This window comes from Cololabis saira, chromosome 1 (assembly GCF_033807715.1).
Source record: "Cololabis saira isolate AMF1-May2022 chromosome 1, fColSai1.1, whole genome shotgun sequence".
Taxonomy (NCBI): domain Eukaryota; kingdom Metazoa; phylum Chordata; class Actinopteri; order Beloniformes; family Belonidae; genus Cololabis; species Cololabis saira.
The window spans coordinates 25809906-25833253 of record NC_084587.1 but is presented as its reverse complement, the minus strand read 5'-3'; the positions used below and the strand labels follow the sequence as shown (position 1 = coordinate 25833253).

Genomic DNA, 23348 nt, shown 5'->3' with positions numbered 1-23348 from the left:
GATTATAACATACTGTATATGAGATGCTGCCTTTGCTTTTCTTTGATCTTGTCTTTTGTGCGGCAGGTACATTTAAAAGTTTAATACTTACTATCAAAAGTGCACACAGGTATATCTTCAAACTTCAAACAGTTTGAAATGTATTGTTTCTTATTAAGTGAGCGGATGGCATGTTGTACATTAATACAATGACCGGATGACATGAACCACGCGGCACAACAGATATATCCTGCTTATTACTAGAGCACAGCTCAAAGATGGACAGACCTAACAATATTAGGAGAGGAAACCCAAGTTTAAAACGTAAATATCAATGGTTCACTGCAAGCAAGTAACTGAAAAAAAAAAAGTATAGAAAGCGTGGAGTAGTTCATGAAGCTGTTAACAAGTGGAGGTAGTGTGACAGCATGGCTATGAGAGCTTTATGGCAGTGTACAGACCACACGCTGCAGGGGTCATCCAGGTGCAAGACCGCCTAACAATTAGATGAATCCTGACTACTCTTCCTTGATGTGAGCGTCTGGCAAGATGACTTCAAAGACCCATATATATATATATATATATATATATATATATATATATATATATATATATATATATATATATATATATATATATATATATATATATGTATGTATATATTTTATTTATTTTTGTGTACTCATGACGTTCAGGAGGAATACACAAGGCCAAACCATCATCCCAGAGTAGTTGGGTATGTTGGCGCAAGCATCAACATTTTGGGCTTACCTAACTGCCTCAAGACCTGGACCACTTACCATTATGGAAGAGATAATGAATTCGCAAATTTAACTAAATAAAATACTTTGATTTATTTTGTTTTATTACTAAATGAATCTCAAACTGAGTATGAATTGTCATTCCCCTTATGGTGACCTCATGTTATACCTGTCAATCATTCAATCAGTCTTGGTGGGTGGTTGTCATAGAAACCAATATTACCTTCCTGGGTAGTGATTGCACTCAGGTGCGACAGGGGGAAGACAGACAGTTTTCGACCGTGCAAGAGAGACAGACAGTGGCGTTCAGTCACAGGTTTATGTTTATAAGTTTAAACAGTGGATTTATGTTCATCTTGAGTGCTGCTGCATATTGAATAAATGGATTGGCATATCCTACCTGGATCCTTTGTCTGAACTTTGAATTTGTTTAAAGCACGCGTCCTAACTAAAACCAACCCAGTTGCCCTGCTGTATAGCCTATAGGCACAGGCTTTACACTGACCCTAAACATTGAAGTAAATTTACCACAGAAAGATTTCAAATAGAGCTACTGTAAAGGGAGGTTCAGCCACCTATCAACACCAGTGGTTCCAGCACTGTCACTGTTTAATAGATGTGTTTAAAATGATGTGGGAATGTATAATAGTTTGTGTGTTATAAGCGTGAACACATTGTGTTGGTCTTACATGAAGAGTAGATCACATTTTATTGTAAATTTAAGCAGAAAAACAGTTATTTTCAACGCTACTTACTTTTTCTTGCCATTGTATATATGTAAATATTTTATTGCCATTGCACTAATTCCTTCTACTATGCTCTGTGCTCATTTTTTATTTTTATCAATCAAAATACAATGTTTGTTTCTTGTACGAATATAAAACAATCCTGTAACTGCATATGCTGTTAAACATTATATCAAACTGTGGTAACCGTCATCTTTCAGAGTCACTCTTTGTGTTTTCTGTGAATCATGAACTACTTTTGCTCTGTCAGAGAAGGTCACCCTAATAAAAGAATTTTAAAATATCCCAGGCGGAGGCTATCTCTGCTGAGAACAAAAGAAAGCAGGCATCAAAGTGAAAAGAAAAACGCGCCTAAGACGGTGCCGATTGTTTTCCTTTTATGTCCGACTGTGCCTGTGACAAGAGGAACATTTCACAGATAGAGCGCCACTTTCCAGCCATAAAGATGGTATCACCTCAGAGTGAATGAACTCTTATCACAGGACGCTTAACAGAAGTGAGTAAAGTCTGATTAGACATGTACTGCAATCACTCCAATCAAGTCTCTGTGGAAATATGCCTCATGTCTAATATATTTCAATAAAAACATTTCTATAAACATAACATGACTTCAGCAGAGGTTTTTAATCCTGTTACCACTTTACCCTCTGAATGTCACATAATAGCATTTATTTCGATCGACTTCTCACTATATTCTTATTGGACTTTTGTTCTGATGAAAAATACACCTCTTCAGCCCCTACACAGCGTCTCTTATGTTTACAGAAAATGCTCTGTTAAATAGGACTTCTTTTGTCATGGATTTACACTTGTGCCAGGCTGCAGGACAGTGGCACCAGGCATCACATCTGTGAGCTCAAGTGAAGTGTTGTGTGTCTATCACTGATGCCTTTGTGCAAATGGACTGAGTGACGCAGCGAGTCACGGAGCACTGGGACGTCCACAGCGAAGACTTCTTAAACTTCTCTACCTTTCTTGTAAGAGCATTTAAAAAAAAAAGGTGGTAAACTTGAGGTTTTGTCTGAATCTGAGTCACTTTCTTCAGACTGCGTTCCCCCCCAAGTAACACTTTGCAGTAGAAATGATTTATTCTTTATGTTAAAATCAAAGTTCTATTTCAGTTGAAAGAATATTAGATTTTTGTGGAATGCGTTGGTCCCAGCTATTCCCAGAAACCAGTCATCTAAGTGGTGTGTAGTTTCACCCTTGAGTTTCTACCACTGGACATGAGCAATATATTTTTTGGCAGTTTGTATTAAAACCACTTAACAGCATCTTGTTCTGCTAGATATCCAATAAAAACATGTTGCCAACCAGTGGTAACGGAGTAAATTTACTTGAGCACTGTACTTAAGTACATATCCAGAGGATTTGTACTTTACTTGAGTATTAGATTTCTTTGGTACTTATTACTCTTACTTGAATACATTTCCAAGACAAATATTTTTACTTTTACTCGAGTAAATTTCTAGGAAGGCTGAAAAGTACTCGTTACTTTCAGGTCTGCTCGTTTTTCTTCTTCCCTAAAATCCTATTGGACACAAGCTGTTTTTGTCAAAGGAGGAGACCTATCACAGTGCAAGCTCTCCACTGGGATGTACGTAAAGCGGAAATACGTCAAGCCTCCTCAAAACGATACCGCCAAAGTAGCCTGCGTTTGTCAAGACAGAGCCGCAACAAGTCAAGACAGAGCTGCAACAATGGCTACGCCTGCGTCAGGAGAAGAAACACAATCCGCTGAGTCGTCTGAGTCTGATAATGATCCAGACTTAGTTGGATGGTGCAGGTTCATTTGGTTTCAGTTCATGATTGTTAATAAACTCATTTCATTCATTTGACTTGTTTTTGGTGTTTCTGCAGGTTTTATATAACATTGTGGTTCTAAAAGCAGCACATCAGTGCAGCTGGTTTCAAAGAGTTAATTCTCAGAAACAAGAGTTAAAAGATCCTTAAATTAATTTAGAAAAAATATAGTAATTTACTGATGTGGAAAATAAGAAATTTACTCTTACTCTTACTTTTACTTAAAGTAAATTTAAAAGCATTTACTTTTGGATACTTAAGTACCTTTAAAAGCAAGTACTTTTCTACTCTTACTCGAGTAATATTTTGACTGAGCTACTTTTACTTGTAACGGAGTAAATTTTGACCAGTAGTATTTGTACTCTTACTCAAGTACTGGGGTCGAGTACTCTGTCCACCTCTGTTGCCAACAGAACTATACATGTACACATTTTCTTTGATGGACTGTTGAGACTGTTTTTGAGACTTTGGTGCTGAACTATGAACAGAAACTACAGTTTAAAGCTTTGGCCAGTAAATACTAAATTTGAACTGTGAAAAGTGTTTTGGGTAAGATGGGTTATGGTATCTTAAGAGATGAAAGCCATATGTATTGATTAGCTCAAGTGAAATCCTCTGTGTGTTTGCATTACTACTTCATAACACAGAACAGACAGCTATTCACATCTCAGAAGCCTGGGCAAAAAGTGTTTGGGTTTCATCAACATACTTGTAAAAAGCAGCTTCCAACATCGCTGTGCTCTGGTATGGACACATTGTAGAGCTGTTGCTGGAACACGGGCTCGTTGTCATTGACGTCCTCCACCAGCACCGCGACCGTAGCTGTGGATGACAGAGTGGGCTCCCCTCCGTCAGCTGCCACCACCAGGAACCGCAGCTGCGTCTGCGTTTCTCTGTCGAGAGCTGCAGCTGTGGTGACCAGGCCCGACTGTGGGTCAATGCTGATCAGGCTTTTCTGGCTGGACTTCAGGATGGAGTACCTGATGTCTGAGTTGACGCCTTCGTCCGCGTCTCGGGCCTGGATCTGCAAAAGGGAACTCCCCACAGGAGCATCCTCGGGAATGCTTATTGTGTACATATTCTTTTCAAAGACCGGGTGACAGTCATTTGTGTCAGACACCTTTAGGAAGAAGGTCATCTCACTGGTGAGAGGTGGACTCCCAAGATCTGAGGCTTGCACCTTCAGCTCATATAGGTCCTGCTCTTCCCTGTCTAGCTCAGAGTTAACACACAAAGCATGAAGGAAATCATCTGTTTGCTTCAGGATAAACTTCCCATCCCCTCCATCAAGTGTTACGGTGACTCTCCCATCCTCCAGGTCTGGGTCTGACACTGAAATACGGGCAACATAGTCCCCAACTGCTGCCACCTCCGACACCACTGCATCTCCCGCCTCACTGAGAAACAGGACGCTGATAGTGGGGCTGTTATCGTTGATATTAAGCACCTTGACACCCACAAAGGTGCTGCTGTACTCAGGATGAGCACTGTTATCTCGTGCACTGACGATCAGCTCATGAAATGACTGAGTCTCAAAATCCAGCGGCTTGTTGAGATAAATCCATCCAGTGGTTTCGTTGATGGAGAAAGCATCATTTGGGTCACTCTGCCGCCTGCTGATGTCGTAAGTGATTCTGCCATTGTCGCCCAGGTCATGGTCAGTGGCATGCACCTGAGACACCAGAGACCCAACGGGAGCATCCTCACGCACTGAGGCGTGGTACTCGGTCTGGTTAAACACAGGAGGGTTGTCGTTCTCGTCCAGGACACGGATGTTCACCCGCAGGCTCCCTGTCCTGGGGGGGATCCCGCCATCGAAGGCCTCGATAGTCAAAGTGTAGAAGTCCTTTGTTTCTCTGTCAAGTTTGCTAGCGAGAATGAGATCCAGGCCAAGGTGGTCCTCGGATCCACTACGATAATCCAGGTGAAAGACTTCGACCATTTCACTCTCTGTGATCCTGTAGCCCTGAGTACCAAACACCGCCTCGTCCTGGTCTTTTGCACCTTCAAGCTGAAACCTGCTTCCAGGTGGGCTTAACTCAGACACTTCCAATTCCAGCTCCCCAACTGGAAACACAGGTGAGTGATCGTTCACGTCCTCCACCTCTATCCTAGCTCTGATCACCTCTCCTGTGAGAGTGGCCGCCACAAACTCGTACTTGTCTCTGCTCTCCCTGTCCAAGACCACCGCCGTGGAGATGATGCCCGTGTCTGCGTCTATCTCCAGGTCCCTGAACACATACGAGTCTCTGTTCTCGGAGATGAAGAATCCAGTGCTGGGCTGGTCGAGCACGGCTCCCAGATCACCGACGATGGTTTTAGCAGGCAGACCTTCTTTCACCGACAGCGTCAGGTTGGACACCTGTCCTCCGAGCGCCTGCGCGCACAGCAGCGCCAGGACGAGCGCTCCGAGGGCCCGAGCTGCGGCATCCCTGCGCCCCATCCCTCCCTCTCACCCGGCCAAGTCTCCTGTCCAGGGGCGTCAATTGGGTATGGCAAGGTATGGCAGCCGCCACACCTTGGCTTCAAGGGAAAATGTAAATGTTTGTTTTTTAAATACATTTATGGAATTACTCTGTCTATTTGTATTGATTATTCTATTACTTAATACATATAGAATAACTACAAATGCAAATCAGAACAACATGATCGATTTCACTAGTTATTATACACTGCAAAAACTCAAAATCTTAACAAGAATATTTGTCTTATTTCTAGTTAAAATGTCTAATTTTTAGTAAAAAAAATCTCATTACATTTAAGACAAGACTCAAAAACTCAAAAAACAACAATTTTCACCTGTTTCAAGTAGATTTTCACTTAAAATAATTTTTTTTTTGCTTGTAATGAGAAGATAAATCTTGTCCCACTGGCAGATTTTTCTACTTATTTCAATTGAAAATTTACTTGAAACAGGTGAAAATGGTCAAATAAGTTATTTTTCTGGCGATGACTCTTGTTTTAAGTGTAATGAGACTAAAAAATACTAAAAATGAGACATTTTAAATAGAAATAAGACAAATATTCCTGGTAAGATTTTGAGTTTTTGCAGTGAGCGAGACTGCATTTGAAAAAGTTCCAATTTTCTTGACCACACAGATAAACTACATAGCAGACTTCTGTGATGAGTATTTGCTGGACGTCTTGATTGATACTCTAGTTAAATTCTGTGACTCGTAACCTTGCCATACCTTAGCTTCCACTGAATTGACGCCACTGCTCCTGTCTGCTGGCTGGAGGAAGACTACATCTTCCTGCTTCACAGTCTACAGCTTCAATCACGTTTTGGAGCCGTTTTTGAAAGAAAACCAGGTCAACATGATGGGCATTTTTGCGCGCAGGAAAGCACACTGCAACCACTCAGATTAGGAATCAAAACAGCCCTCGGTGCTAAATCCCCTGCAGTTGCTCACACAACATGACGGCTCCAAGTGGCAGATAGGACCCGGCTTGTGCTGCGCTGGACGCTCCTCCTCGTCTGCAGCGCCTCTCCCTGATCTGCTCCATCTGTGGCCCCGGTTGCTTAAGGTTTAATTAGGGCAGTGGATTACACCTTCAGAGCCGCATTACGTCTGACTTGTTGAAGATCAAAATTAGCCCTGCAAGACAAGTTCTAGTGTTGCCACCCGTCCCTTGATATACGGAATTGTTACGTAATTGGGAATTAAAGTTTAAGTTGCGTCAGGGCCGGTTCTAGAAAATGATGATAGGGGTGCTTTTCCGATCAGAGGGGGTGCACATGCCTGGCACGTTATTCAACACTAAATTATGCATTTTCCCATAATTTCAAGCGGAATAATAATAGCAAAACAAGAATATTTGAAGTGTATTTCAAGTGCATTTTTGCAGCAATATCGCTGCAGAACAAAGAAAATGCTACATTTAGTCTGGACTACAGTACCTCACCCATCAGACAATCTAGCAACAGAAAATAAAACATAGCAACAAAAATAAATTTAACCATAAATATACAAGACTGTCTCAGAAAATTTGAATATTGTGATAAAGTCCTTTATTTTCTGTAATGCAAAAATGTCATACATTCTGGATTCAAATCAACTGAAATATTGCAAGCCTTTTATTATTTTAATATTGCTGATCATGGCTAACAGATTAAGAAAACTCAAATATCCTATCTCAAAAAAATTGGAAAATTTTGGGAATCTTAATCTTAAACTGTAAGCCATAATCAGCAATATTAAAATAATAAAAGGCTTGCAATATTTCAGTTGATTTGTAATGAATCCAGAATGTATGACATTTTTTTTTTAAAATTGCATTACAGAAAAATAAAGGACTTTATCACAATATTCTAATTTTCTGAGACAGTCCTGTAAACTTGCTTGCGTCGTTGTGCTTGAACCACTTCCGAATATCCATCGTTACTTTTTGTTAACGGAGCAGCAGAAAGTCTTGCTGGTGCAGGTAACTGCTGGAAGCAGATGAGTGACGGACACTGGCTGGTTTATGGTTTCGCGTTGCACCAACGCAGAGCTTATGGCGTAGGATACGCGGTGAGTGTTCCCTACGCCGTAGGCTACGCCGTCGATTTAACGCGGAACCATAAATCAGGCTGACGCGCGCGCATTTGTCAGTTTTCTTTTCGTCTTTTCAACTGAGCATGCAAACACATAAACTGAGGGTGCAATGCATGCTTTTGCACCCTCGTAGACCCGGGCCTGAGTTGCGTTCTGTATTGAACCAATAAGGACATATATTATGCTCTTATTTATTTGAGTTTGGGTTTGAGTTTGAGTTTGTTTATTTCGATCAGCAAAAAAATAAAAAAAGTCCTTCCAACAAAACAAAAAAGGGTACATAGGCCTGACCGAAAGGGTTAGGAAGCTAACAAGCTTATAGATGCCCTAACCTTTATACCATCAAATCATATATAGCATGCGTATATACAATACGCACACATACACATTGATGCATTCATGCTTGCTACACCCATATACAGTGCACATACTCATATTATACACATAGATTTTCACACGTACACACCTACCAACTATACATATAAATACACAACCAATACCAAACATAATACCAGAGATTCAGTTCAATTTCCCCCAAAATCGTGATTATATACCACCATGTCTATAAATATCCAGAGTATTGTTTTTAAATTATTTTTTGAATTTCGCAATATTTTTACTTTCTTTGATGTTGTCAGGTAACTTATTCCACAGCTTCACCCCATGGACAGATACACACATGCTTTTCAGAGTAGTATGTACAATCGGTTGTTTGAAATTCCATCTCCCTCTTAGCTCATATCCTCCTTCTCTATTACTAAACATTTTTTGTATATTACCAGGAAGTAAATTATTTTGTGCTTTATACAAAATTTGAGTGGTTTTGTACTCAACCAAATCCCAGAATTTCATTGCCTGTGATTTTAAAAACAGAGCATTTGTGTGTTCATGATATCCTACATTATTTACTATCCTTATTGCTCTCTTTTGCATGTTGTTTATTGTCTGTAGGCTGCTTCTGTAGGTGTTGCCCCATAATTCAACACAATAAGTCATATATGGTAAAAACAGAGTACAGTACTGTGTTTGCAGTGATTTGTTGTTCAGAATGTGCCTTATTTTGCATAGAATCTTGATGTCATAATATACAGGTGAAGGTCGGAAAATTTGAATATTGCAAAACTTAATTCGTAGTAAATTCAACTAAAGGTGAAACAAATATATTATTTCCCACTAAATTCAAAGTGAGATATTTCAAGCCTTTATTTGTTATAATGTTGGTGATTATGGCTCACAGTTTATGAAAACCCCAAATAAATAATCTCAAAAAATGTAATATTTTATTGAAATCAATAAACAATTCAATCATCAAAATTGTAACAAATAAAAGTTGAACATATCTTGCTTTGCATGTACGACTGTGAAACTATGTAATATATTAGTTTCATCTTTTAAGTTGAATTATTGAAAAAAAATTAACTTAAACACCATATTCTAATTTTCCGACCTTCACCTGTAGGCTATATTTAGGCCTATATTTACCATAGGAGCATAGGCTATTTCAGTTGCTAGTATGGTTGGCTGTCTGTAAAGTCATGCAAGTTCAATGCTATTAAAGCACTTTAAACTTTAAATCAAAGCATTTTGTTTCATATAAAATAAATACATTTCTATGCAGTTTAGAAGTTTTGGGAATGTCCCTTTTTTGGCGCCCTGTGCTGTTGAAATCGGGGCGTCCCTTATTTCTATTTCTGAAAGGTGGCAACCCTAGAGACAACTGTCCACTACTGTGAGTTCAGATGACATAAGCGGTGTTTTATAAGGCCAGACCTTATAAGTGGTAAGTACTGTGTTTTATAAGGCCAGTTATTATAATACATCCATGGGCCAGACGTGTGAAGTTTGTTGAACCAAACGCAACTAAAGAGTTGCAGGAGCTCCCTCCAGTGGTACAAGTGGGAACTGCAGCGCTCCAACCCATCGACTTTATTAAAGGATCAAATTCAGGGAGCCAATGCGGTTGTTTGTGAAACGGAAACTTTAGGCAGGATGTACTCATCAAGTGAATCTTCGACGTTGTAGAAATTTCTGAAAGAGGGAAATAGATAGTTTCTGTTCTTAGATGTGTGTGAAGTTTAGAAATGTCAAAATCAGTGCCGGTGGGAGCACAACAGTCACTTTTCATACTACCTGATATAAGTTTTTATTTTTATTTTTTTAAATCTCTATTGTAAACCTAAAATGTTCACATACATATAAATAAAGGCTTTAGTAGAACCCCCACCCCCGACTTTTATGAAAAGTTGGTATAATTTAGCTGCACAATGTTTATCTTTATTTGTCAAAAGAGTTTCAGTTAAATGGGACACAGTCTATATCAAAAATGAATTTTTCCTTGCTTGAGAGAATATATCTGGGTGTCTGAATTGACTACCAAAATAAAACAAAGCCGCTTTTTTCACAGTGGTGCAGCTCCGTTTTGGACAGTATGGGGCAGTGTGAAACCGTAAACCTGGATCTAGCTGTGATGTGCATAGCCTCCATCCATCTATTATCTATACCCACTGATACTGATTCAGGGTCACAGGGGTTGGCTGGAGCCTATTCCAACTCTCTTTGGGGTCGGTATATCCCAGACACGTCAGCGGTCCATCACACATGCAAAGACTTGAAAAATGCAGCTCAGTTGAGGAACGATAACCTGGAAGACAGCACATGACACTTTCTTCTTGTCATGAAAATGCTGAGCTTTGTTGAGACAAGTCTTCAGCATTTACTGTAAAATAAAAACTAGTCATTGATATAGTGCCTTTCTACTTATTACATACAGAGTTTAAAGGATTTGCTAATCATCCTTTTCTGTTTATATTGAAATTTTACACAACATTTTCAATTTTTATTCATATGAACCTTTTCATCTGTGTATCAAGCATCATAGCTTATTTAATGCAATTCATTATTAATATATTAATCCCAATTTTGAATAAACCGGGACATCAAAAACAGTCATTCAGTTCTTCAATTGTAACAAAAACTATTAAATTCATAAAGTATTTACAAACATTAAGCTGATCGTAGACTTCAACGGTTTAGACTATAAACTCAAAACATAACAATACAACATTGCTTGTTTTGCTATTTATTTTGCAATGTCGAAAGAGACAAAACTGTTTCATGTTCAAATTGTGTTTTTTGTTTCTAATTTCACATGCAGTACTGGTTTAAAGTTTGACATCACTACGAATAAAAGTTAATTTCTGTATGTTTCCCTGTAAAAGGATTGTCAAAGTGAAATTATTCACTATTATTCTGAAATTATTCACATTACTCGTGAACGTCCTTGATTCTGGTGGAGCGATGCTTTCCTCAACACAAAAGAAAATATTTCTTGCTAATTTTAAAAGGACAAATTGAGCAAAATGTGTGTTTTTTTTTTGTGGACCATACAGTCATACAGGACATAATGGTCATCAAGGTTCCTCTTTAATGGAAACACGCACTGTAGCTAGGCAACAGATCTAGGTTGAGCGCTGTGACTGATAAAAGGCACAGCATAGTATAGCCAGAGTCTCCCTTTGTCTAAGTTGGATTGTTCAGTAACTTAAAAAGTATTGGCCATTTTCTTTTCAGAAAATAAAACATAAAATGATGCTCATATAATGCTGTCCTATCAGTGGCAGCATTCGAATCTAGAGATGAACTACCAATGTGGATGGACATTGAAGGAGCAGTGACAGGGAACATTAACAATGCAGGGGTTTAATGCATGTTTAATGCTGGTCAACTCCTAACGTCTGAAAAACCAGAAAGTGAGGAGGTCGATCCTCCACAACAGACAAAATTCAGCCTGAAGAGGAGACCTGGCTGGAGCTTCTGTCATGCTGTCTCAAAGATCTACATTCTTGACTGAGGTAGAAGAGCATCCAAAACGATAACAAACACCACCTATCTTAATGACCAACTACCACCCACTCGTATCTTTTAGAATATTTTTAACCAACTAAATATCCTTGGTGGCCCCATTGGGTTCACTTATATAGTTAGTCCATGTGGGATCCAGATAACACAACCATTTTTGGGCCCACGCTCAAAGTTGCCAGTCCTAAGTCTGGATAAATGAGGCGGGTGGTGAAGGGAAAAACCAAAAGACCTGTTTTTATATCATTGTATATCTGACAATAATGAGAAAAGCTGTCACAAACATTAAAAACGTTTTTCTTTCAATCCAAAGTGATAACATCTAGTCTATTAAAACTATTTAAGTAATCAAATTAACAAGAAAACCATTAAATAATGAGCAAAAAATAATTATATATATATATATGTATATATATATATATATATATACTTATATATATATATATGTATATATATATACAGTGGGGCAAAAAAGTATTTAGTCAGCCACCAATTGTGCAAGTTCTCCCACTGTATATATATACATATATGTTTGTGTGTGTAGTGGGGACTGGATGTACATCTGCGACAAACAAAACATACTAATAAATAAGGAAAACTATCACTACAGCAGCCTCCATGGACACTGCTTGGGATGGATTCTTAATGTTACGTTGACAGCTTAGTCAAGTTTTATTTACCGGTATCTATTTTTGATAGCTCAGCGATCGATCTGACAAACAGTCCAGAGACAAATCACGTTTTACACTAATTTCCAAAGCTGCACCACTTAATGACACCTCATTGACAGGAGTGGTGTGGATGTCATGAATTATCACTTAAATAAAAACTATTTTCCCTGTGAAGAAGCTGGTGAAGTCATCAATACTGAGAGCAGACAAAAGCGTAGCACAACAGCACCGTGGCCTTATTTAGCATGCCCAGAGTGTGCAGAAGAAACCTGGAGCTGTTCTTGTTCTCCTTGTTAAATAATGAACAATAAGCAGCTGTGCAAACATATATAGGAATGTTATGTTTTCAAATTTAATGAGATTCTTCAGCACAAGAGGAACACTACTTCCGTCCCAACTTTCTCAAGGTCTGGTTTAAACTACACACCTCTGAGCTGAGTGAAGGGGTCGACTTCATCTGTTAACCTTTTAGATGAGTAATGATGTATAGCCTTGTACTGGTATATCACCCAATATTGTGATTTTGTACTGCAAGATGAAGACTGTTGAGAAATTGAACAGACTTAGACAGTCAAATGGACGATACACAAGAAGTGTTTTTTTTGTTTTTCCATGTTTTTTGATTTGATCATGAAACATTTTCACGCTTTCAAATAAGTTATAACCTAGGTTTAAATGTGGAATTGATGAGTAAACTGCACTATAAAATTGCTTAATTATCTAAAAATGTTATTTTTCCTCAACATTCTCTCATGTTGACCTCACAAATGAGCAGTTAATCCCGTTTCCCAAACACTGTGGAGCTCCATGAGGCACCAGGAGATCATGATTGCTGGGAGGAGATGAAGCGTAGAAACTGGGAAAACTACAGGAACTGTCACCAAGAGACACTTTGGTAAATTCAGACTGAATACATTAAACACCCAACAACGTGTGTGGAAAAATGTGTCATTTATTAAAAATGAAGCTCCTTAAACTTCCCATCTCAAACCAGAAGAACAATGTTTTATTATTTTCAAGTCTGTACAACTGGGAATTCTGTTGAATCAATGGAGAGAAAGACAAACAAACAAAAAAAAAGTTGTTTTTTTCCCCCAATCTGCTGCAGGCTCTGACCCAGAAAGCCATCAGGTCCACGCTGAAGCCTACCCTTCAGAATCTGAAGTGTCTTCTGCTGATGGACCAGTTTCTGGCCGTCCACAATGGCAGCTTTACTGGACTGCCCTTATACAACGGAGACTGCAAATGGTTTTTTGATTGAAGCAAGAAATGATGGTGCAACTGCTTTAGTCAAGATCACATTAGCTGAGAGGAAGTTTGCTTGATGAAAAAGCACTAGTAAATAATAATAATAAAAAAATGCTGGGTGTATTGACAGCAGAAGTTGGTAAAAATAAAACTTGCCATTACTGTGACAAAAATGAAGAAAACTTCAGAATCGTTTTCTCTTGAGGATTTCTGGTTTCCAGTTGACAGGGTGGCTTTCCTCAGTCTGCAAGAAAGAACACAATAATATTTGATCTGCTTAGGATCTGGCTCAGAAACCTTGCTAATGCAGCAGTGTAACTTACCGCCATGTCGTCCTCTCTGTAAACTTTGATGGTCTTGTCGGCCTCTGCAGTGATCAGTCTGCTCTCAGAGTGGTCGAACACACAGGCAAAGATTCCCGACTCGCTGTCCAGAGATCCAGGCTGTACAGCCGCGTGAATCCGCTGGAAATTGTATCCCGTCCTCCAATCCCACATGTGGATGGTTCCATTATCGGCTTCAGAGTGAGGAGAGGGGTATTAAAAAAAAAAAAAAAAAAAAAAAAAAAAAAACTGTATGATGAATTCTGATCCAGTGATTCATTTGTCTGTTGCGCTGCATTATAGGGTAAACAATTAAAACCTCAGGACTTAAGTATTAGACAAAAAAGCTCCACGTTATTACCTCCAGACACCAGCACGCCATCAGAGTTAACGGCCAAAGTGTTGATAATAGCGTTGTGGCCTGAAAGATTCTGGATGAAGCTGCCGTCTGGGAACATCCACTGCTTTATGTTGTCAGCTGATCCAGAGGCAAATGTGTATCTGTAAAACAAGTGCAATTCCTTCAGAAAACTTCAGATTAGTGTCTCTAATAGCAGTTAGAGCACCATTACAATCCATACACTCAGATGTCACCCTGTTTCTAAAATCTGCAATTCACACTAGGATGCACTTAATGACTCAGGCTCCATTATTATCAAATAAATACCAGATGATTTCCCTAATAAATCGCAGAAAAGCAAAAACATGCAAATACATAGTTTTCTTGAAGATTCAAGCTCAGTTACTCTTGATAACAATGTATGAACTCTAAAATAAGGGATTCTTTTGAATTGTTAGACAGTAATTAAGGGGGATTATGGGGGATTTGTATGCTCCACTCTACACTGACATTAACCAACGCTTTCTGTGTTCACTCACTGTCTTGGGTGCTGCACCAGAGTTCGGACAGACTTCTTGTGGTTTGTCAGAGTTGCTCTGGTTTTTCCAGCAATCAAATCCCACAGCCTGATAGTGGAATCATGGCTGCCTGCAAAAATCAATCATATATCGAGCATGAATTTAAAATCTCTTTGGGTTGCACTCTTAACAGGGTAAACACGATTTTGGATTTGTTTTTAATCTTCAAAATATATTTACCGGTAATGACTTGTGGTTCTGCTGCCTGACATCGCACCGTGGCAACTGTGTTTGTGTGACCAGTTAATGTGTGCACATTTGCTTTTGTCCTGATGTCCCACACCTTCAAGGCAAGGAAAGAAATCCATTCAGAAAAAAACAAAACAAACTATTAATTCAGCAGATATTCAATCATATCAAATCGCTCCCTGGCTTATATCTTTACTTTCCATTTAAAACAGTAGACCAAGTTTGAATTTTCTACCAGTTGGTTTCTGGATGATGCCCAGAAGTTCTTGATGCACAGAAAGCATACTTCCACGACATAAAAAAAAAACAATATGAAATGCCTGAGACTTGAAGAATCTGGACTTACCCTTGCTGTGGCATCTCTGCTGCATGTTACAAGCACATCGATAGTTGGATGTAGGTCCAAATCATACACAGCGCTGAGATGTCCGTGATAGTGTCTGATTACCTAAGACACAAAGTAAGACTGTCACGAGACTGCCAAAATGTCACAACTAGGAATAGAATCAAACAACAATGACTGAATTGATAATATTTGAAATCTGTTCTTAAAATGACTATATTAATAATTCCCTGCAGCCTACACTCATTTAAATGGTCTACCTTGTTATACTCCAGATCCCAACATTTGACTTGCTTATCTTCTCCACAGGAGAAAAGGTAAGGACTGCGATTGCTCACTGCCACACCACGCACGGTACTGATGTGCCCAGTTAATGACAGTTTTAGTTTTCCACTGGCAAGGTCCCAGATCTGTTGAGACAAACCGCTTTCATTTCAGTTTCCAGCAGTACATATTCAAGGCTCCCACTCAAAGTAACTGGAAATTGGGCCTTTTATATAACACGATAGGTAAAAGAGAAAAAAAGTAAACATAAAAAAACAACAACAAACAACTGCAGTGTATTAATGCAGCCAGTGTGGGATTGCTGCACCTCCAAAAACAGGCAAGACTCACTTTTATAGTCCTATCAGCAGATCCTGTCACAAACCATTGATTCCCAGGCTCCACCGCGATGGATCTCACCCAGCCAAGGTGACCGCTGATGACCTGTAAGCAGATACACACACAATTCAGTTAAAAAACAGACAAACAATCTTTATGTTGGTCACAAATGAGATACATTAGAACATAATTCATAGTTACTCTAAACAGTTTCCATGGTGGATGCCACTGGGGCTTCGGCATTGTTGGTGCTCTCCTCATGAGCGTAGAATTTCTGGTGCCACCTCCTTCCATGAGAGACTAAAATAAACACACAAGTATAATAGCGTTACACTTCCTCAGGAGATGTTACAGAACCAACTTTGGTTTCATGCAGCATGACTGTGAGGACAGATTGTGACCCACCACTGTAGTTGACTGAGATCTCTCTGCTCCTGCATGGCGACGGATATCGGCAGCACTGGCTGCGGTGCGGCTGGCGTCCTGCCTGAGAATGCCCAACAGAGAAAATATTGTTATGTAATTCTTTTAAGACCAGGCTTTTAGGCCAAATTATTACCATGAACCGACTCCTTGGTTGACACCATGTTTGAAAGGTTTACCTGGCTTGTGAGGGCGGTAAAGCCAATGCCATGGAGTGTATGCCTGCCTCACTGGGATTCCTGTGCATCTTTGTGTCAGCTGTCAGTGCCACGCCTGATGGGTGAGAGTTGTTGATATGAATACATTGTAAAAATGTAAAAGCAGTTCAACAAAGAAGCTCAAATGCATAAACCTGGCTAAAGTAAGAGTGTTTACCAGGTCCAGAGGGATAAGCATGTGTCCCAGTAATCAGGTATTCTGGGTCATCATCTAAAATGTAATGTTTAGAAAGAAACAAAAACATTTAGTTCTGAGCATTGCTGTGCTTTTATGATCATATAAACTATCACCTTCTCTTCCATTTTATCAAATGTTAACAGTCAACCTGTACAGAGACACACAACATCAGTTTTCTATTCACCTGGCTGTAAGTAGCTTTGATGGCCTTGCAAGCTGCCGAGAGGATGTGACACTCTGTCCTTCCCCTCCTTCAGGACTGGCATGTGCATAACTGGACTGTAGTCTGCTTTTAGTTTCACACCCATCTTTAACTTGTGGCTGCAATGACAGGAGAAAATTAGGCATTTCCCTACATAATTACCTGTGTGCTTATTCTACCAGTTAAAGGTATATTTGTCTGAACACAGTTCACTGCCTGCCACATCAGTTACATTATGTCACTGTAAATGGGCAATCTGGAACTTCACGTCAAAAAAATAATTAATTATTCTGATGATATGAGGAACTATTTATAGTTTTTGACAAAATAACTAATATGGCTGATATAGGAATGTTATTTGAAACCACAACAATTAACTCAATATAATATACACAGAGTATCTATCTGACACTATGACAATGGATTTATCATTTTAGAGCCAATCTACATGGTGTGCAATTTGACAGAGCTGCACAAAAAATTATGTTTGCGCCAATATAAATAATAATAAAAATAACAGGAGCATAAAACATGGTAAAAAAGAGAAATTACTATTAATTGTAGGATAAATACTATTCAATTATGAATTGATGATCACATTTCTCCATTCTGAAACTGTACTAAACGTTGGTGCAAAGAAGAAGAAATAATAGAAAAGATTTTGTCTGTATTCAGTCAAAAAAAAAAAAAACAACATTTTAGTATGTGAGGTAGACTGGTTATCTGCACAATGTAAAATTTCCAAGAAGCAGCAAAGTATCTGGTCACGCATACTGCTACATCAAGACGAAATACTGTATGTACTAGTAATGCACTAGTAGTATGCAGTTTCTTAATTGGCCGTAGTGTCCATTCACAGACACAAATCCTGTGTTCATCCAGATGACCCCAGTCACAATACTGTTCTGTATTATTATTCATTTTAGAATAAATCAAATATTAAATTAAAGACATATGTTCAGCCATATGTTGGTTTTCTATCCATATGTCCTTATTGCTCCATTGATTATGACATATTATGCATTTCTCTAGTCAAGCTATTTTAATTACGAATAAAACAGAAAAATAAACATTTCCAATGCCTTTGCTCTTTGCTGGACTGACCCCACAAACTGATTTACGATTACAGGTCTGTCTCAGAAAATTTGAATATTGTGATAAAGTTCTTTATTTTCTGTAATGCAATTTAAAAAAAAAGTCATACATTCTGGATTCATTACAAATCAACTGAAATATTGCAAGCCTTTTATTATTTTAATATTGCTGATTATGGTTTACAGTTTAAGATTCCGAGAATATTCTAATTTTTTGAGATAGGATATTTGAGTTTTCTTAAGCTGTAAGCCATGATCAGCAATATTAAAATAATAAAAGGCTTGCAATATTTCAGTTGATTTGTAATGAATCCAGAATGTATGACATTTAATTTTTTTTTTTTTTTTTTTTTTTAAATTGCATACCGCGGTTGAATTGGTTCGATATTGGATATTGGATATTCGACATTCAACACCCATAAAACTTGTGATACATGCCACTGATTTTGGTCAAACCACTTGTGATGTGCTCATATCACAAGAGAGTAATTATTTAAAAAATCATATATATGGGCTGATTTAAAAATCATATTTATGGGCTGATTTAATGTGGTTTAATGAATTCGAGCCTGAAAGAAAGAATGAAAGTAAGAAAGATATGAGCCTGAAAGAAAGAAAGATATGAGCCTGAAAGAAAGAAAGATATGAGCCTGAAAGAAAGAAAGAAAGAAAGATATGAGGCTGAAAGAAAGAAAGAAAGAAAGAAAGAAAGACATGAGCCTGAAAGAAAGAAAGAAAGATAGATATGAGCCTGAAAGAAAGAAAGAAAGAAATGAGCCTGAAAGAAAGAAAGAAAGAAAGAAAGATATGAGCCTGAAAGAAAGAAAGAAAGAAATGAGCCTGAAAGAAAGAAAGAAAGACATGAGCCTGAAAGAAAGAAAGATATGAGGCTGAAAGAAAGAAAGACAGATATGAGGCTGAAAGAAAGAAAGACATGAGCCTGAAAGAAAGAAAGACATGAGCCTGAAAGAAAGAAAGAAAGAAATGAGCCAGAAAGAAAGAAAGAAAGAAATGAGCCAGAAAGAAAGAAAGAAAGAAATGAGCCAGAAAGAAAGAAAGAAATGAGCCTGAAAGAAAGAAAGACAGAAATGAGCCTGAAAGAAAGAAAGAAAGAAAGAAATGAGCCAGAAAGAAAGAAAGAAAGAAAGAAATGAGCCAGAAAGAAAGAAAGAAATGAGCCAGAAAGAAAGAAAGAAATGAGCCAGAAAGAAAGAAAGAAAGAAAGATTCCCATTAGTGTAGTTTAGCAGGATTTAGTATTCTTTTAGAGCAGTGTTTTGGGGGCTCCAGAGACTGAATGTGGTGATAAATTTATAGTTAAAAAGGTGGAGTTGAATTGGTATTTTTTTTAATCGCCATTTCTATCGTTATCGAGATAAATGCCAGAAATTATCGTGATACATTTTTTAGTCCATACCGCCCATCCCTAATTATGGGCTGATTTAATGAGGTTTAATGAATTCAACACCCATAAAACTTGTGATACATAACACCGATTGTTTTCATTAAACCTCATTAAATCAGCCCATAATATGATTTTATAATAATTACTCCCTTGTGATATATAGTCTAGATGACCATGAACACATCACAAGCAATATGACCAAAATCAGTGGTATGTATCACAAGTTTTATGGGTGTTGAATATCCAATATCCAATATCAAACCAATTCAACCGCGGTTAGCTGCATTACAGAAAATCACAATATTCTAATTTTCTGAGCCGGTCCTGTATACGCTACTGCACCTTAGCAATGCAAATCTGTAAACAGAGTAGTTAAGACTGTAAATCCTTGTATGGACGTGGAGATGACGAGCATGTAAGAAGTGTTTTACCTCTCATCGTCCAGAGAGACGCCCTTCGCATGGTCGGACACAAACATGTCATGAGTCCTCTTGAGAGACCTGAACACCAGAGTGTGGACTGAGTGCTTCTGGACGTCCTGTGGAAGATTACATTTACGTGTAAAACATCGCAAATACTCAATTAAAACGCGCTAAAAATCCTGAGTTAACCGAAGATCATCATTATACGAGTCAGGAATTAGCCGGAGCCACGAGTATATACTCGTTAGCGTCTCCAGTGTCGAAATAAATACCCACAACACGCTGAAAACATGCCTTACCTCAGTCATTCTTGCGAGGAATTTCCCGATATATCACCAAAGCGGAAGAAAATGGTTTTGTTTCGTCAGAAAAAGAAACTTCACGTACATAAATGATCAAAAATGCGAAAACATGAGCGCCGCTAAAAAAGTCGAGCAACGACCCGGAAGTAAACAAGGTCAGTAAAGGGTGTGTCTCTATCGCCCCCTGGCGGTCACCAGCGGCCTGGCGGGACCACAGACATATATGTCTATGGGCGGGACGACGTAAACGTAGACATTGAAGGCTGATTTATGGTTCCGCGTTACACCAACGTAGAACCTACATATCCTACGGTGTAGGCTCTGCGTCGATTTAACACGGACCCATAAGAAGAACTGAAGAACAGAGGGACTGCTAGGGGGGTCAGTCAGTGTACAATAACTGTGCAATAACCAGAGGTGGACAGAGTACTCGACCCCAGTACTTGAGTAAGAGTACAAATACTACTGGTCAAAATTTACTCTGTTACAAGTAAAAGTAGCTCAGTCAAAATATTACTCGAGTAAGAGTAGAAAAGTACTTGCTTTTAAAGGTACTTAAGTATCCAAAAGTAAATGCTTTTAAATTTACTTTATGTAAAAGTAAGAGTGTAAGAGTAAGAGTAAATTTCTTATTTTCCACATCAGTAAATTACTATATTTTTTCAAAATTAATTTAAGGATCTTTTAACTCTTGTTTCTGAGAATTAACTCTTTGAAACCAGCTGCACTGATGTGCTGCTTTTAGAACCACAATGTTATATAAAACCTGCAGTCTTGACTTGTTGCGGCTCTGTTTTGAAAAACGCAGGCTACTTTGGCGGTATCGTTTTGAGGAGGCTTGACGTATTTCCGCTTTACGTACATCCCAGTGGAGAGCGTGCACTGTGATAGGTTCCTCCTTTGACAAAAACAGCTTGTGTCCAATAGGATTTTAGGGAAGAAGAAAAAAGAGCAGACCTGAAAGTAACGAGTACTTTTAGGCCTTCCTAGAAATTTACTCGAGTAAAAGTAAAAATATTTGTCTTGGAAATGTATTCAAGTAAGAGTAATAAGTACCAAAGAAATCTAATACTCAAATAAAGTACAAATCCTCTGGTAAGTACAGTACTCAAGTAAATTTACTCCGTTACTGTCCACCACTGGCAATAACCAGGTCAGTGGAATAACTTTGTGCAATACCGGTATTACATAACACTTATTTGTTTTCTATCCATATAATTCTATTCATGGCACTGCACTTTTTATTTTTTATTTTTTTTTATTTCTATTTTTGTTTTTATTTTTATTTTTATCTTTATTTATTTATTTTTTTAAATCTTTTTATCTTTATATGGGTGTTTGGTTTTGTGACAGTGCTGTGTGAGTGAGACGGGGATGTCAATTTCCCCGAGGGAACCTCCCAAAGGGATTAATAAAGTCGCCTGAATCTGAATCTGAATCTGAATCTGAATCTGAATCTGAATATATATGTATATTTAAGCATTTCAATTTTTTTTTGTGTGCATGGGTGTGTGTGTGTGTGTGTGTGTGTTTCCATCATCAGCCCTCTTGACAGTCTACCATATTTTATTAGGTCTCAAGAAAAGGAAAAAAAAAAGTGAAAAGGAATAAGAAATTCTGTCAAAGAGGGCTATCACCACAAAGTGGAACTTGATATAGTAGGAAAGAAAAGACAAGACAATGATGAGTGCAGTTTGGCGTGTGTGGGATGTGCTGTAGTGTGTGTGAGTATAACGTGAGTATAACTTGTTGTGTTTGAGAAAAAAAGACATAAAACAACCACACATTTCTAAATAGAAGAGGACAGAGAAAAGGAGGAGGAGCATTCTGTTTACTATTCATTACATTTGGTGTGTGAGATGTCTGTGCTGCGTGTGTAGTGCATGTGCAGTGTGTTGTATGTGGGCCTCTGAGTATGTTTACGTGTCAGGAGGGCAGTGTTGATAAATACGGTATAAATGACATATACAGAATATACATTCAAATATCTTTGACATACATATGACATATTTAAGTATACCAATATGAAGGCATATGCATGCAGTCAAGTAGTACATATACATATTAAGGATGAAAAAAGCAAGAAGAGAAAAAAAAATATAAAACTGTTTTTGTATATAAGATATTATACATTTGGTGTGGTGTACTATATTACAAATCATGCTTAGCACACTAGTATATACATTAATGCATGAACACACATATATGTGCTTAAATATATTTAAATATAAATATATGCCAATATATATACTTATGTATACATGTGCCTTAAATATATATATATATATATATATATATATATATATATATATATATATATATATATATATATACATACAAATAAACATTCATATTCACCATTCTCTGATATCAAACCCTACGAAATCTGTGTCATTTAGCACAGCCATTTGCCATGAGTCAGGTGGAATTTGGACTCCATAAGAGATTTCTGAGATTATAAGTGCAACAACACATGGGGACAAGCACTACAAGTACAAAACTCCAAGTAAATAAACTGTGTAAATATAGATACAGAATAAACACAGCAACTTTGACATCCTGTTCACTCTGCTACACTGAAACTATCACAAGTGATTTCCATGCATTGAATGACAATATGCTGGAGTTTGAAGCATAGTTATAAAGTGTAAACTGGAGGTTTTAATGAAAACTAAATATGACATTAAACAACTTTATGAGAATCAGGTGATTAGTAGAGAAAAGTATAAGAGACTATTTGAAAATGCCTATGGAAGCAAAAGGAAAATTATATGATTGGTGTGCTGGTTCTTAAATACATCCATACAAGACTTACTTATAACCGCTACTGGCCTAGTTAATGAAGATTATCTATACAGCAAATTTGTGTTCACTAATTCAACTACATTTCTTAAACAGCTATTTTGAATCTTTCAGATCACCTTGAGGATTATTGCCCAGAAGGTCTTTTACAAAAATATGGAAAATACAAATAGAAAATAATGATGGAATCTTAGATTTTGAATTTTATAGTCTGATTTTAATGATATGGGGACAACATGAAGGATATGAACGAGACAAAATAAAAAAGATGCTTCAAAAAGATGATGTTGACAGGCTGTCATCTTGATGACTTGGTAAAGAAG

General features: G+C 37.9%; 2 protein-coding genes across 2 annotated transcripts in view; both read right to left on the bottom strand.

Annotated features, from left to right (window-relative positions):
- Positions 1-6728, bottom strand: part of dchs2 (dachsous cadherin-related 2) — a 40978-nt gene extending 34250 nt beyond the window's left edge. Inside the window, exons 1-2 of the mRNA XM_061719179.1 lie at positions 6481-6728; positions 3999-5812 (exon numbers count right to left, since the gene is read on the bottom strand). Of these exons, the coding sequence (XP_061575163.1) occupies positions 3999-5732 (1734 nt within the window). The 5' untranslated portion in view covers positions 5733-5812; positions 6481-6728. The remainder of the gene's footprint in view (positions 1-3998; positions 5813-6480) is intronic.
- Positions 6729-13298: 6570 nt separating this feature from the next.
- plrg1 (pleiotropic regulator 1) lies at positions 13299-20371 on the bottom strand. The gene is made up of 15 exons (XM_061730906.1): positions 20221-20371; positions 19931-20037; positions 16984-17120; positions 16779-16832; positions 16583-16676; positions 16386-16467; positions 16182-16280; positions 15993-16085; positions 15638-15787; positions 15381-15482; positions 15026-15128; positions 14807-14915; positions 14289-14428; positions 13928-14121; positions 13299-13848 (listed from the first exon to the last, which is right to left on the bottom strand). The coding sequence occupies exons 1-15, from the start codon at positions 20227-20229 to the stop codon at positions 13789-13791; spliced, it is 1533 nt and encodes a 510-aa protein (XP_061586890.1). The 5' UTR covers positions 20230-20371; the 3' UTR covers positions 13299-13788.
- Between the last annotated feature and the right edge of the window lie 2977 nt (positions 20372-23348).